General features: G+C 39.7%; 1 protein-coding gene across 8 annotated transcripts in view; it reads left to right on the forward strand.

Moving 5' to 3' along the window:
• The window catches only part of RUNX1T1 (RUNX1 partner transcriptional co-repressor 1), a 117,291-nt gene that overhangs the window by 29,981 nt on the left and 71,481 nt on the right, over positions 1–15,829 (forward strand). Inside the window, exon 1 of one of the 8 annotated variants that reach the window (XM_037379859.1) lies at positions 5,290–5,398. The exons of the other annotated variants lie outside the window; for them this stretch is intronic. Within the exon in view, the coding sequence (XP_037235756.1) occupies positions 5,392–5,398 (7 nt within the window). The 5' untranslated portion in view covers positions 5,290–5,391. Of the gene's footprint in view, positions 1–5,289; positions 5,399–15,829 lie in introns of those variants that run through there. 8 annotated transcript variants of the gene reach the window in all.

A 15,829-nucleotide genomic window follows, 5' to 3' on the forward strand; every position in this document is an offset into this window, starting at 1 on the left:
AATATGACCCTAGTTCAGCAGGACCAGATATTCTTGTTCAGGCTTCTCCAGGTCACACTGAATGTATTCTTTCTCCTGTCAGTGAAACAGCATCTTTGGTATTTTCTTATGTCCTTTTAGAAATAATATCAAATCAATATCAAATTTTCTAAAGTGCTTCAGTGATGTCTATGCTCAGATAGTGTGGTAATTTCCTTTGAATCTGTATGATGATGGAAATTAACAGTCAATTCTAATTTACTTTGCCCACACTATAGAAAACACTGTATTTAATAAAAATGCAAGACAGAACTTGGTTTAGACCAGATCAAGTGAAAGAAATAGACACCAAAACAGGTACATATATGTGAGTTTGTCCACGTGAGTGTTCTTAATAAAATGTATATATAGAGCAAAAGAGTTTGCATTCTTTAAGACCTGAAGCCTACATGTTGGGCCTCCCATTCTGAGTCAGTTAATTTTTGGGGGAACTGTTCTCCTACAGTAGGTCTTTATGTATATTTTCATAATTTTGAAACCTGAAATACTCCTGAAATGCCACTGGGATTTCTGGCAATGTACAACAAGGATGATTTATTTTATTTTTTTTTATTCCAAGTTGCTAAGTCTGACCCATCGCCAAAGTTGCCTTTTCTTAGCAGATGATTTGAAATCCTCTTCAGAGGACTAGTTTCTGATTATCCTATTGAAATAGTATGACTATTCAGTTTTCTTAACTGAAAAAACAGATGAATGCTTTCTCACCTCCAATGAATTTAATCCAGTAATAGAGGTAACATGATGAACAGTTTCTCTTAGATAACCAAGAATATTTTCTTCCTAGCTTGGTGACTAGCTTTCAGCTATTGAGTATTTGTGTAGGTAATCTCAATTAGTCTGCATTTCACAGAGCTATGTATGTTTTAAGGGTCCCATTTGTCTTTTTTCAGAAGTCCAGAAAGCCTTGCCAATAAGGAAATGCTTAGGGAAATGTTTAGTGTTATCTGGCAAATGTTTTGTGTTGCATGCATTAAGAGCTACTGTCAACAGATAAGCATGTATCTTATTGGAATATTTTAAGTCCGTTTCCAAGCAAAGAATTAGAAGTTTAGAAACAAGTGCCTTTCTTGAATAGCTTGAGCTCTTTTGTGGTAGTGCAGTAAAAACAAGGGAGGCTAGGTACAATGTCATGGAAAAAGTCATACTGAGGGTACCCGTTACAGGCCTAGGTGACTACTGTCGCACCAAGCGACAAGAGATACTGGGTAGGAAGAAACTAGTGAACTTCTCCTGAAGGTATTGCCTACACTGTACTTTGGTTGGACAGTCAACTGAGTAAAGTTCAGAAAGCATCCAGAAGTGGTCATCCCCTGCTTCCCCCGCCCCCCCTCCCCGCCTCCATCAGCTCTACAGCTCACACATTAGGTGGGTTTGCCCCGTCAGTGGGATGCCTTAAGAAAACACTAATAGCTTCCAGCTGGGTGGAAAATCAAAACGTTTGGGGGCTGACAAAACTACCAGATTTGAATTTGAAAGCCCAGCTAATGCCTCCATTTTTATTTACCATTCGCCCATAAAAGATTATTTTCCAATATGTCAGCCTCATTTGGTGGCCAGTGGTCTGAAAGTGAAAGTGGAACAAGCAAGCAGGGAGATCTGGACATTAGTGAGTCCGCCCTTTCAAGCTGGTGTGCCACTTTGTGGAATGGCCTTCCCTGAGATTGGGGGGGTCCTAATGACCATTCATCAATGCTCGTTGACTGATCATTGAGTGCCTTCTCATTCAGTTTATCAAGTCTTGCACATAAAAAGTCAGAATAAGCATTATTCAGCTTTGTTAAAGCCAACTAGGAGTAAAATGCTCCATTTGAACCCATTTTGCCCTTGGTTTTTCACTTTGTTAATGCAGTCCTGCTTAAATGAGTGCTTTTATTGGGTCTGTTAGAATATCTGAAACTATTAATTCTCTTGTATTGAATAGCTGGTGGCAGGCCAGAGCAGATGGGGTAGAAAACTATTTGGTTGGGTGTATTGCTTTCAATTAGGATCAATGAGGTTTCAGCTCCTTTGAATTAACTCACTTAATACCCACTGTGTGAAGTCACAATGTATCACAACAGTCTGCTATAAGTAGAGCGGGAAGTTGAGAAGTCCTACAGAAAAGCTTTGAGTTAAATTCTTCCTTCACTGTTAATAGAGAGCTTTCATTAACTACAGATGCATTTCAGTGGAGTTCCAGTCCCTGTTATTAAGCTAGATTTGCGCAAAAGGCAATCTCTGTATCTTTAAATGGTGATCATCTGGAATTTCTTTTTTTCCATCAGATCCATGTCTTACAGACCTTATATCATCCACTGCATAAAAATCTTCTTTCCCCCCCTTCCAACTATATGATTATGGGGATTGTTTTGCCTTCTTTACCCATTTTCAAATTCAAGAGTTGTAGGGGATTATTTAAAATTATTTTGTTAAGTGTTTTGAATGATTGTCAAAGAAGGAGCTGATTCCCATCCAGGAAGGTGTAGCATAATGTGCACCATAAAGAAACTGGCTGAAGATTATCTTCTGGATTTTTTACTCTCTTTGTATCCCTTTGGTTTTGTGGATTGCACATAATACCAACTCTTGTGATAGAGCAGAATTGTTCCTATGTTAAAACCACTTTCTTCACCAAGAAGAGAACCGTTTTACAGAATGGGCTGTCCACCTTTGCTTGGCCTGCTAAAATTTCAGACCTGGTGCTAAAACTGTTAGGACAAGCATTAAGTGACTGAATTAAAAATGGGGTAGGGTGGGGAAAGAGAATAAATATCCACAGATATTTATTCAGGGAGGACTGCCAAATGGGTTGCAGCCTGCCTCAGTGTATTAAATAATGAGAGGGGAAAACTATTCATGCAGCTGGCTGCTTGAGAAAATGCTGAAGTAGTCTCAGATGCACAGGCATTCTGTTAGCCCCTTCCATGAGCAGACTTCTAGGTGAGAATCTCCAGGGATCCAGGTTTTGTTGACGTGGATCAATTTAAGTGGCAATTACTGTAGTCAGATAACAGCTTAAAAAGGCTTTTTACACACAGAAAAAAGATGCATAATCACACAGCATATGGAAGTTCAATTTCGTGAACCGTGGTCTCTGGATTTACAATGTACTGATATTAAGACCTTCTTTTAGGAGTGAATATTGTTAGGTTTTATTAAAATGCGTCATACCTTTGACACGCTACTTTCTACTCTGAAGCTGATTCAGGCTGCATCTATGTTGATGAAAGGTTGCATTTCCAACTGTGAAAATGTTTTTCCTTTCATATAGACTACAGCATTAAAAAAGAAAAAACAACACAGCAAATACAATACTAACTGACTGGTTTTAATAGTGCATCAAATAATAAAACAAAAAGAATGGTAAATTCTTTCAGGGCCTCAGTGGTGCAGACTTTGTCTCCCTTTCCCTTGCTTCTCTCCCTTTCCCCCCTCTACTTTTCCCCCCTTCATGAAAGCAGTCTGTCATGAAAATGTTTTCGTGTTTCGGTGTTTCTCTTGGGCACTCTGGCAGTCAAAAATCCATTATAGAGAACTTCATTACGGTAGGTATTTGATGTAGGTGCGCCTCAGGTAGCAGCAGTGTTAGATTGTTAGTGCCAGGGTGCTTTACTGGGGCTCCTTTGCTTCTTTGACTGTCTTGAATTTGGCACTCCGGTGTTTGGAGTCTCTCCTTTTTAAATGAAGCTTAAGGGTGGCACTTAGCATTAAAAAGTTATTGTGGAAATATCAGTAAATGAAGTGATTGATTTGCTTTAAATGAGAAATATTCATGAGTTCAGTCTGGATATTGGAAGGGTTGTTATTTTTTGCTTAATTTCACATGTGTGTCCTTTTCCTAAATAGATCTTTATCAGGCTCTGTGGCAGCTAGAGGAAGGAAGAGGAAGACCTGAAAGCAGAGTTGTTGCTGTGTAGTAGAGGCAGAAGATGGCATAACACAAAATCAGGGAGATGCATAAATAAGTACAAAATGATTAGTCGTGCACTGACAAGAATGCAGCTCCTGAAGATCTGACTTGAGAATCGCTGCCTTTCTGTACGAGTTTAAACCTATACTACAAAGGCAAAGTCAGAACCAGGATCTGCGAACTAATTGCTGGAGAAATAACTCGTTACTAAAGGGAGAAGCTTTTGCAAGTGCTAAATGGGAGGAGAATTTTAAAAAAAGATTTTTTTCCCCTTGTGCCTGGAATTTTGTGCAAGGCTATGTGTACTACAGAAGGCATGCAAGTCAGGCGTATGTTTCTCCTAAGAGGCAAAGATGTTTTACAAAGGACTAAAGAGGGACTGCTGAGAAGAAAATAGCCAGCTTTAGATAAAGCACTATAACAAAGACTTGTAGTTTTATGTATCATGGTGTCCATTAAAGCTTAATAGGGAAGAGTGCATTGAACCTAGCCAGGCATACGTTATTCATGTGAAGGATAAACATTTAAGGGGTGTGCAAAATCAGAAATTGGGAGGACATGATTGTTCAGCTCTTGAAAAAGCTTTACAGGGAAGATTTTGTTTTCATCCCCCATGGATCACCAAGCAAGGTAAAGGAGAGTAAGCTGCGAATGTTTGGAACATATCAATGCAGGAATCCCAGGGGGTTAAAAGCACTATAGTAAAATAAAAGTGGTCTGCTTTCTAAGTGTGTTCTATTTTACACATACTACTGGGAATCTGAGAAAGGGAATGATTTTGATACTTTGTTCGCTATAGTAAAACGGCATAATAATGACAAAAGTGTGGGGAGGGGAGGAAGAGGAGGGGGGACTCTCATATATCCTTGTGCACGTTTTGAATTTCCAGCTAAATAAACAAACGTGGTCCTATGGAGTGCAAAATTATGGCTGTTAAAATAAAGAATGAATTTGTTTCCACTTTTGGAGGAGAGCTGATTCAAAGCGATGTGTTTCTCTTTAATTGTTGTCAGCAGAAGAAAGGGTTAACTTTTAAAGAAAAAATGAATAATTCAGTGTTTGGCTTATCACTCTGCATTTTAGTTTCTATTCTTTGGTCATCTGGAACTTGGTGTGAAAGGTAGAGTAAAAGGAGTCAGCTGAGGGGAGCCGGGGTTGTGATAATTTGCACACACATCCCTGTCATTGTTCTGCCTGAAGAGACAGGGCTGGGTTCAAGGCCACATGTGCTCCTGTCATCATTCACATTTCTGCTCCAAGTGCAATACAGAGTGTCAGCTCTCCATCTGTCTTTGCCTGGCAAACGCACGCGCCCAGCATCCTGCCTCCAGCTACGCTGCCACAGCCAGTTCTGATGGCCCTCCTCGCTTCTCTCTGTTCATTCCAGAACAGGAGGCACTGAGCCCTAAATAAGCTTGCTTTTAGGAGAGAGCCATTTACAGTGTGGTATATTTTATCCAAGGATGCCTGGTGAGTTGAAATTATTGCAGCTCTTTTGGTTTTAAATGAGGAAACGCTAATTGTTTTTTTTGATGGTATTTTTTCCCTTCTTGTTCTTGGTTTTTTTTCTGTCTTTTAATATAGAGGGTGATTTGCAAGCTGATACGGGTACAGAGCGATCGTGGATGCTAATTCTGTTGTGTATATGTTTGGGGGAGGGGAATTTGTGCAAGGGAACTGCCAGAGATGATACTTACAGCAGGACTGGATGTTTCAGTGAAAAGGAATAGAAATAGCAGAAAGTCACCCGCTTTGTGGGTGCAGGTCTCTGCACGGGGGATCATTTTTTTGAAGAGAAATACAGCTTCAGGCTGGCTTTCATGACTGCCAGCTGTACCTTGAATCTGCAAACATTTGATCGGTTCACCCATCAGCTGAAATTATCTCTCTGAAAAGCTGTTTATGTTAAAGAAGTGAGGGAGATTTATAAAACAAATTATTGCAGCATTGTCCTAAACCGTAGTCCTTAACTGTCACCAGGCAGATCACTGAAATATGTTGATTCAAAATAAAACAATAAAAAAATCTGCTGCATTACAGGGACTGCTATGGAGCTGGAAATTTTTATAGGTTGGTTTCCTCAAGAAAATATTATCCTTGGATCTTACGATCACTTGTCTAATTGATAAGTGTTATTGCCAATGAAAACGGTGCTTCTATGCAGGGTGATTTGTCTGAGGGGTTTTGTGAGATGCTTGACCACGACCAAGTGGATTGAATTTGGTGTGTTTGTTTTTTTCCCCTTTGGGAAGGACTGAAGAAAGCCATGTGCCTGATTATAGCAGCCTGTGTGTCTGGATAAAAAAAGACAGGGCTAGAGATCCTACAGCTGGCTGGTTCTTGTGGATTATTTGGGTAGGACAGGCAGAAGAGGCTACGCTTGATCACAGAGAGTCTGTACACCTCGCAGATGGTGTTTTGAAACAGTATCTGCCAGTTTGCTGCAACCACAGTTGCATGTAGGTATTGCCAGTTGTTGGAAGAATGTTTTCCTTTTAGGATTTTTATACACGGTCATACCCCACTGCTGGTATGTTTGCTGATCCTCTGGTTGTAACAAGAAAGTGGGCTCTGTTTGCTCAAAGCACAAGCTAAGAGGATTTATATGGTTGAAATATGGGCAAATTAATTTGCATAGATAACAACTGAGGACTATGAAAGGTCAATTTAACCCTTTAGACGCCAAATTTGATTTGTATGCATTACATTCCTGGGAACGTGGTCTTCATTAGAAATACCACGGTAATTCATTAATTTGGAGAACTGTGCATTCTGCATAATTTGAAGCCACTGACATTTCCCTTATGTTTGTATGAAACTCATCTTCTCATGCACTTTACTATTGGTGTATTTTATTAAGATATTTAAATGTACTAAAACGACACAATCTTACTAGCTTTGATCCCTCTGTGCATTATTTGGGGCTATTGGCAAACTGTTGGAATGCCTAGAGTGGAGGTTTTTGAAAACCTATTAAGCCTTTGGCATTTAAATTACTTAATCTACCTGCTGGTTAAAATTTCATGCATCTTTAATCAAAATGGCATGCACTGCACTCGAGTATGTATATCCTTATCAATACTCGTTAAGCTTTACCATTAAATAAATCTTTAATTTCCAGCATTCTCTTAAAGCAGTAGCAAGCAAGAAGTGTGTTTTAATGTCAGCTCGGAGTGTTAGAAAACCTTGCACTTGGATACAGAGAATACACTAACAGCTGTGACTGGGAGCATGTGCCAGAATGGAGATACTTGAACAGATCTGACACTTGGCTATTTTTGACACCCATCTGCACTTTTTTACTCTCCTCTAGGATGAACTGCCTCTCAATCTGTTCACAGCATATTTTAGCCCTTTAATATTTGGTGTTTGGTTTTTTCAAATGGGCATTATTAGCCATCTGGGGCAGATTTTGTATTTTAAAAGTAAGCACATTATGTACAGGAGATTAAAAGGACGTGTATTTTTATGTAATCTGATATTATGTCAGTGCCTTTTGTATATGTGTGAAGTCTTGATTTCAGAAGCATCCCTTCAGTGATTCTGACATCTGAAGTCCTTTTGGGGAAAGAACAGGAAGTAATAAGAATGGATTCTGCTTTATGTGTAATGATAACAGTTACACAAACTAAATTTGCCCTTTAAAGATGAACTGCTCCTACTGTTACAATTGCGACTGGCCACTCACCTCCTCACTATCCTGTCAGGGCAAAGTGACAGCAGCAAGGCTTGCTAATGAAAGGCTGTAAAAGCAATTCAGACCTCTGTTAAGGCACTACTGCAACTCTAAGCAAAGTCTCTAGGAAGATAATCCTGTTAACATGCAGCTTGCAGTAACAAAGTTAACAGTTTTGTCATTCTGTGTAGTGAACTCTAGGAAGTGTTTATCTCTAAATAATTGATACCGAGTGTTCAGGTCTAATAACATACACAGGTTTGTCTGATTACCGTGAATGTGGTGTGGCTTTTTTTTTTTTTTTTTTTTTGAGCTGTTTATTCCGGACTTTATTTATGAAACATTACAAATCTATCAGTCATTTTATAGTACTTTCAAAGAACAGATGTTGGCCTACAAAATGCTTTATTATTGCCCATGGCAGTATTCAGCATGGTTTCCTTAAAAGGACAATCAGTGATCACAGTCATTGTAGCTCAGAAATAATGCTGCTCTTTCAGAAGATGGCCTGGTATTAGGTCAGACCACCCTTTCTTTACTTCTGCTCTCCAGATGTGGCTGCAACTTTTTTTTTTTTTAAGTTCATGTTTCAAAAAAAATGGGTTTGTTTTCAAAATCTGGTTTTACTTAAGATATCTCCATCCTGGAGTGCATTTCATAAATTGCCCACATATTTTTCTTAGCAGAGAACTTAACTGGCTGTAATTTTTAACACATGGCCACATCATGTGATATTTTCAAAACATTTGCACATAGCTTTAAGAAGGTCCCAGCAGAAATGATCCATCATCTCACAGCCAGCCCGTTTCTTAACAGCATATCTGCATTTTCCATTTAGCAGAGCTATATATTATTAGCTTACATTTTGGGTAGTAAAACAGTGCATTGCTGATTGTAAAACATGGACTTTATTATCTGCTGAAAATTGATTTGGCATTTATAGCCACTGTGTACTAGAGTGGCTTTCTGGTTTTAACATTAGTGCTTGCAAGTGATGATTTGTTTAAAGAACAGAAACAAAATTGCCATGGACATAACTGTTAGTGTCCTAGTAACTGAACATTTGGATTATCCACCTGTTTTTTAAATACATGCGTCTAAATGCTGTTCTACAGCAAAAGTCTCCTAAGAGTCCATTAACCGACTTGTTCTAAGTTGCAGTTGCTATGCTGTTATATTAGGACAATTCTGTGTCTTACAAAACAAGTTTCCTGCCAAACAGGGAAAATGTGTCTGGAAATACTTAAGTCTGAGTGTTATCCTTGCATCATTATTCCAATCATCCTACATAATGACTTTATCTTCTTCGGGATTCAGATAGGAGAAAAAAGCTGTCTCCCTAATAGGACCGTGGGTCACTGGGTTCTTCAGATACATGTTATAGGGTTTGAAAATCAACGTGTAATGGCTTGGTTTTCAAAGTATTGTAGTCTCTTCTTCTTTTATGGTAGTAATACACTTCAAAATCTGCATGACATTATTGCCCTTACTTTTAACACATGGGGCTGTGAACTGCATCTTGCTATGAATGTATGGAAGGTAACTAACACATCAGGGAATGCAGATCGTGCTGCAGAAATAGCTGTTAATATATGTATTTTTAAATAGGGTCCCAAACACTCTTCCCATCTGAAGATGTAGTGCTTTCCAACTCAGACCTTTAGCTGGAGAGGAACAAACAAATCAGTTTCTCAGGACTGGTACTTCCTTGGTGTGCATAGGGTGTTTAGCACCGATCACATCTTGATTTGAAGATTTTAGACTCCACACATGTTTACTGCACAATCATCGTACCTTCCAAATCAATGTGATCTGTGTACATGCAATTAAAAAAAAAGGCTTGAATACCAATTTTGGCTAAATTCTAAAATGATGTGGCATACCAATTTGAAAAGTCTGAACAGAGAAGTTAATACATCTAAGAGTAGAAGGAAGACATGATATCTGGTCCTTTTCAGGACCTGTACCAGTTTTCTGGTTTGTTTGCTGCATCCTTTTCTCTTCCAAGTATGTACATCAAGAGTAACTCTACAAAACATCATCTGAAGCCTGATCTCTCGCTACCAGGCCACAGACTAAAGCTAAGTGTACAAGACAACTTCTGCATGTCAAGCAGTATCTGACTTCCAAATCCAAAATTGCGTGCCTCAACTCTCTCCTCATTACAGATGCATCACTGTTACAGCTTTAAAGTTTCCTGAGCATGTTGAGCTGTATCTGCGCATGCTAAGATCTGTCTCAGTATCAATAGGGTTAAGCAGGCCAGTGCTGAGTTCACACCTATATATTTTCAGAATCGAAGCATTCCTGTGCCTGAGGTCGGTTGCACAGTTGGAACTGGTAGGTACTCGGAGGAAGCCCAACACATATTCAGAAACACTGGTCTCTTCACAAGTGCAGGCTTACTTTTTGTTCCCAGAAATGTGTGCGATATGAAACGGAGCGGAGCCAGCGATGCTGAGGCGAGTAGAGATTAAATCAGGAAATCCATAGGGCACAGCAGCGCATGGATTTTTACTTGTACGGAGACATAGTCTAGCCATATTGGCCCGCTTGGCAGAGCTGATTTCATTCAGTATCCTGCTATGCTAACTCCACATTCACACAGTTCCTCTGCGAAGCTGGTGAGGCCCTTGCTGAGCTGTACCATGCTATCTATATTCACTGGCTCAGCTCTCCACAAGCTCAGTCGTCTCTGCACCTCATTGCATTTTGCGATGTACATTTGTTCTTTCTGCCTTGAAGAGCGGGACCAGTGCAGGAGCAGCTTCCTCCTTGCTGCTGCTAACCCCAGGCCTTGGTCCCTCCTGAAATGTTCCCTGCCAAGTTCCTGGGCAGGGCAAGAGTGATGGAGATTACTCGTGTCTGGAATAAGCTTCCGCTGGGCAGTAGCTCCCCCCGCCAAGGGAATACACTACAGACCTGAGTTTGAGCAAGCAGAAGGAGGATTTGGATTCATGTCTTTCATTCCCAGTGTAAGGCTTCCACTCAAAAGACTTGAATAAAATCAAAGCTCACCCCTTCTTTCTCACCTAGCTGCGTCTTACGCAAACCAGTTCTACTTGCCAATCTTCTAAAGGTGGGGATATGGACATCTTTTCTGGAGGAGGGAGCAGTACTGTGGATCCCATGTCTCCAAGTTACTGAAGCTCTTGAAAGTCAGGGGTAAAGTGTCCTGTCTCCAGTATTTCCCTGTGGGTGAATTGTAGGCAGTTCCTAGTTAAATATAACTAGCTTGATACCATCTTTTCTGTCGTGAGATGTCTGCTACCTAATGGGAGGGTGTAGAGAAGATGGATGGGGCCAAACTCTTCTCAGAGGTGCATAGTGGTAGGGTGAGAGGCAGCAGGCTCAAGTAACGGACCATGATAAACCCCAAGCAGACACCAGGAAATTCTTCATCATAAGGGTGATCAGACACTGAAACATGATGTCCAGAGAGATAGTGGTATTTCCATTATTGGACACCATATTGGACAAACCCCTGGCAACCTGATGTAACTGCACATGCTTTGAGGCTGAAGGACATGGACTATCTGATCTCCTGAGGTCACTTCAGTTTTCATGATGATTCTTTGTTCTGTTGGATCAGATAGCTGTTTTGGATACCCAGTCTGAGGTTCTTCAGCCCTGTACACTGTAGGGGAGAGCAGAGGAGTCCATGGCATTGTGTTTGGTGTTGTGTTTCAGAGGAAAATTTCAGCAGTGTTGGATTCTGGGCACCTGAATTTGCTTATTAATTGCATCTGATCTGAAACGATTACTTGGTCTGTAACTTGCAGAATGAACTTTGTCAGTAGAGGAGAATTGTCAGGCTCAGTGCTGGCTGAAAGGGCTGCAACTCCTTCCCATGGTAGCTCGTGGAACTGTGCTTCCACATACCAAAGCTGAATTTATTTCTCTGTGCTGTTGGGTGTTTTTTTTATTTTTTATTTTATTTTTTCCCTACTAGTAAACTTGTCTTTACTGCCAGTTATAGGCAGAGTGTGGAAGCCTCGTGAACATTAATTGCAGAAAAAACTTGAGAGAATTTGCTGGAGACCCTGGGATTTGAGAGGAGCTGCTTCGACTGGAGGCTCACAGACTTCTTGGTTTTCTCCCTGTGCTACAGCACACCACCTGGTAGTAATGTTCTTGCATCTGGTTTAAGGCTGTAGTGTCAAAAGAGACACTGAATTGATCCAGCTTCTAAAAATCTCCTGCCCAAATTCCTATGGCATGAAGCTACAGCCCTGCTTGAGCTTTTCCATGATGTTACATAATGAGTTGTGCATTTATTTCTGCTGCTTCTCACTCTTGGGATCTGGCAGTCTTGTGAAATTTTCATGAGGAGTAACTACCTGGTAGGACCCACACATCTGAATTAATTTAAATTATCCAGTCAGCTATTTCAGTATTAATGTAGATATATGTTCTGGAACAGTGCCTGCAACGTAACTGTGCTTTTAAACGGGCACAAAATGTAAATCAAAGGTGGCAGGAAATCTTTCTGAAGTTTGAAAGGAAATACCGTCAGCAGTGGACACAGTTATTAAGAGTACTGCTTGTATGGTTCTCATTCATTACAGACAACCCTTTGGAAGCAGACTGTAACAAGCTGTGCTGTATTTTTGCATATTGACAATACTGAGCTGACAAAGACTGAAAGAAGTGTGGAAATAGAAGAGCAAAAGGAATTAGTATTGATCACCTCTTGGAGGAGAGGCTGAGGAATAAGGAAGAAAAATGCATTTTGGTAACCCTTCAAGCATACTGCCAGTTCATGCAGATCTGGTGTAGGGTCAGGCGTGTATCATTCTTGGTTAAAAAAGGGGGTTTGCTGTAATGAATTGGGATTTGAGGAAGTGGGATTTGCATATGCTTAACTATAGAGGTTTGAAATGATGATGCAGGAATATATTTTGAAGTCCATTGCCCCTTCCAGCTTATTGATACATCTTTTCTCTTCTGCAGGTTAATGCACTATTCTGTCTTTATAAGTAATTCAGAAAGCATCTCTCAAATTTGACTTGGCACCCTTTCAGTTCTGATGCTTTATTGAAATTTTTCTTTATGTGTTTATAATCCACTTCTCCAAGCTCTGGGAGCCCTCCTGTGCATCTCTGGTGCAGGTTCTTGTAGTCCCCTCTTTCTCTCCGATTCTTCTAGCAGTGCTGGGTTCACTGTCATGCTCCTGTTTTGAAACCACATCCTGCTAAAGGAGTAACCTCCCACTTTAGTGATACAGGGCCTTTCCCCTTCCTTCTTTCAGATCTCTCCTTAATATGTATTTTGTGAGTTGTGCAAACACACATGACTCAAATAGTCTTCCTGCCGCAAGATTGCAGTTTGGAAAATGTGTGCACTCGTATCATATGAAAATACAGCCATAATTTGATTTTTGCTTCTAAACTGTGCATTCCAAAGATATTCTGGTGGCCCTTTTAAGCCAGGGCAGTGAGCATGTGTACAGAGCTTTGAATTTTCATTGTAGCTGTTTCATGATCCAAATTAATGCCATCTCCATAGACTTTCTTATATTTCACTTCCCCATATCAGTCCTGAATTTTTAAGAGAACTTTTTTTTCTTTTTTAAGGATTTTGTGACTTGCAGAGCAGCAGCCATATCATTCATGGTTAGCAAATACAAATTAACATTTATTGTTTTAATTTTATTTTTCCAATCCATTTCACCACATAATTGTTGATTGTGTAATTATATCTGCTAGCTTTGCACACACTTAATTGTATTCTACTTAGGAAAAAGTTTGCTAACTGAAGTTAGAAGAGGTCATTTTCTGTGGATAGTGTTACTAGGTTTTTTTAGCTACTTTGCCTGGAATTGTACAAGGTACACTATTTTTGACTTTGTAAACTGTAAACACTACAGTGTACAAAAATGATCTTTAAAAAACGTGGATGCGATAACCTTGTTCTTTTTGAGAAGGAATCAGGATTTGTATCATATTGAAAGTATACCCCGGGAAACACTGGGTGAACCATAGGAACTTTGAGAGTTACTAACACGGTAAAGAAAGCTGAAAGATTCAAGCAACTTCGGTTATATCTGTAAAAGAAAGGGTATATTGAGCTATCCAGTGAGGTCAGATGGCACTGTCATTGAATGGCTTTGAAAGTCATTGGTTTTCTTCTCAGAAACTGGTTTGCTATGTCTTTGGTTTTGGTGTTTCTGGTTTTTATTTCTCCACTGGCAGAGGGAGGACAGTGATAAAACTCAGTTTCTAGAATTCAAGTGGTCCATATTAGTTGAGTTCATCCTTCCATGGTCCTGTAGAATCTCCTCACTCTAGGGTCCTGAAAGAGAGAGCTTGTGTCAATCTCACTCATATTGGGTCTTAGAAGTAATTTGTATTACTTCATTACGATCGATATTTGGTTATTTTACACCAACATGGCCATTGGACTACAGTCCATCTTCAGAAACAAAAGCAAGGTCATTTGCAATTTTTAAAGGTGATCTGTGCAGTAATGAGTGTATATTTTACTTTTCTGAATTTCTAATAGTCAACACGAGCACTTTATTTTGTCCCCTTGCAAATGGAGAAGTGAGATGGTGGCCTCTGTGGGAATACTTTTTGTGTCTCTCATGTGAAAATTTTAAAATATTTTGAAGAATGCTTACCTTGTTTTGTTCATTTACTTACACCTCCCTTTACGTTATTCTCTGGTGGTAAAAGCAAATCTGTATTTGGGGTTTCTGTATTTAATAAGCAAGGCTGCTGCGCGGGAGATGAATCTGTGCATGAAACTCCTATTGAGAGCTTGGTCTGAAAGCAGTCTTCAGAGCCTGTATAGCAGGTTCTCTGCCGTCTGAGGGAGAGCTGGTGTCACAGTCTTTCTTTGCCCTCTTCAGACTTCTTTGTGTAGTCAGAACCGTGTCTTGGTGGAATAATGGTTGGATATATGTGGTTGCTTCTCAGCTGGCCAGCTGGGCTTCTTCCTCTGACATGTCAATTGGTAGAGTAGTAATTTCCAATTCCTTTCATTCTGAGGAAGGAAAGCAATGGTACTTCATCTTCAGAGACCAACAGAAACAGAATTCTTTATGCTGCCTTAAAGCTTTTGCTGCAAACCACTCTTGAGAGTCTGTAAAAGTTCCAAAGATAAAAATACTACCTACATTTCAGGTATCTTCCTGCATCCCTCCACAGAGCCACAAGAGAAATCATAGACTCTCTCCTTAGTTAACTTCTACATTGTTTCAGAAAGATCTTTGTGGACGCTGCTGAATAACTTGCTTTTTCTTGGAGGAATACAGAAAATCATGATGCCTTGATTTCATCCTGACACCAGCAAATATGATTGCATGGTTTTGTCTGGGGCATTGGTTCAAGACAGTCATGAAATAATGAGTGTCTATTACTTAATCACCAGGAATGCTTAATAGTTTTGTCACAAGTGTTTTTCTTTTTGGAGACTCGTAAGTGGTTTTGCTGTCTTGCCACACTAGATATAGAATAGGTGCCTTGATGAATTACCCAATGGGGATTCTGCTGCAGAAATTCATGTTTGCTGAATGAAAATCAAAGCCTTTTCTTGTCTCCTTTGGTTATTACAGTGAAGCTGCTGGTTTTTAACTATGTCTGCTTATGTTGTTGCATGCAATTGCTGGGTTTGGAGGGCTTTTTGCCACAAAGTATTATGATGATGCAGATGTTCTGATACTGTTTTTTAAAGCAGTTGGTTGCAGATCTGATGGTGAAAGATGGTCAGCAGCTAGCATATATCATCATCATCTGATCCAAACAGGTTCCTTTGGGAGTCAGCTGTACTGTTTCAGTGTGTTGTAATTAAATTGAGCACAGTTAAGGTGTCAGAAATTACTTTATAATACAGGATAATGGACTTAAATAGGCTTATTTGCACAATGCAAATCATAATCTAGCAAATTACCCTTAAAGGCTATATATTAACTAGCCCCCCAATATTCAGTAGGAAGAGAAAAAGGAAAAAAAATGGTCTGATTTCTGACTTAGTCCCTAGGACATCCTTGCATTAGAGTCTGTCTGGACATAATAGATGCTACAGTAAAGCCTGTTACTTGTGAATAACAGTCATAAAGTGTTTTGTTTGAAAGAAAAATGTGATTATTCTTTATTTTAGTGAGGATTGGATGAGTAGGGGGAAATCCCTGTTAACCAGACCTGTAATACTTGGAACAGTCCTTCTTATATATGCAACAGGTAACTTGTGTAACTAGCTCTTGCGAGGTTTTGACCAGTGTT

The sequence above is a fragment of the Falco rusticolus genome, chromosome 3 (assembly GCF_015220075.1).
Source record: "Falco rusticolus isolate bFalRus1 chromosome 3, bFalRus1.pri, whole genome shotgun sequence".
In the NCBI taxonomy this organism is placed as follows: domain Eukaryota; kingdom Metazoa; phylum Chordata; class Aves; order Falconiformes; family Falconidae; genus Falco; species Falco rusticolus.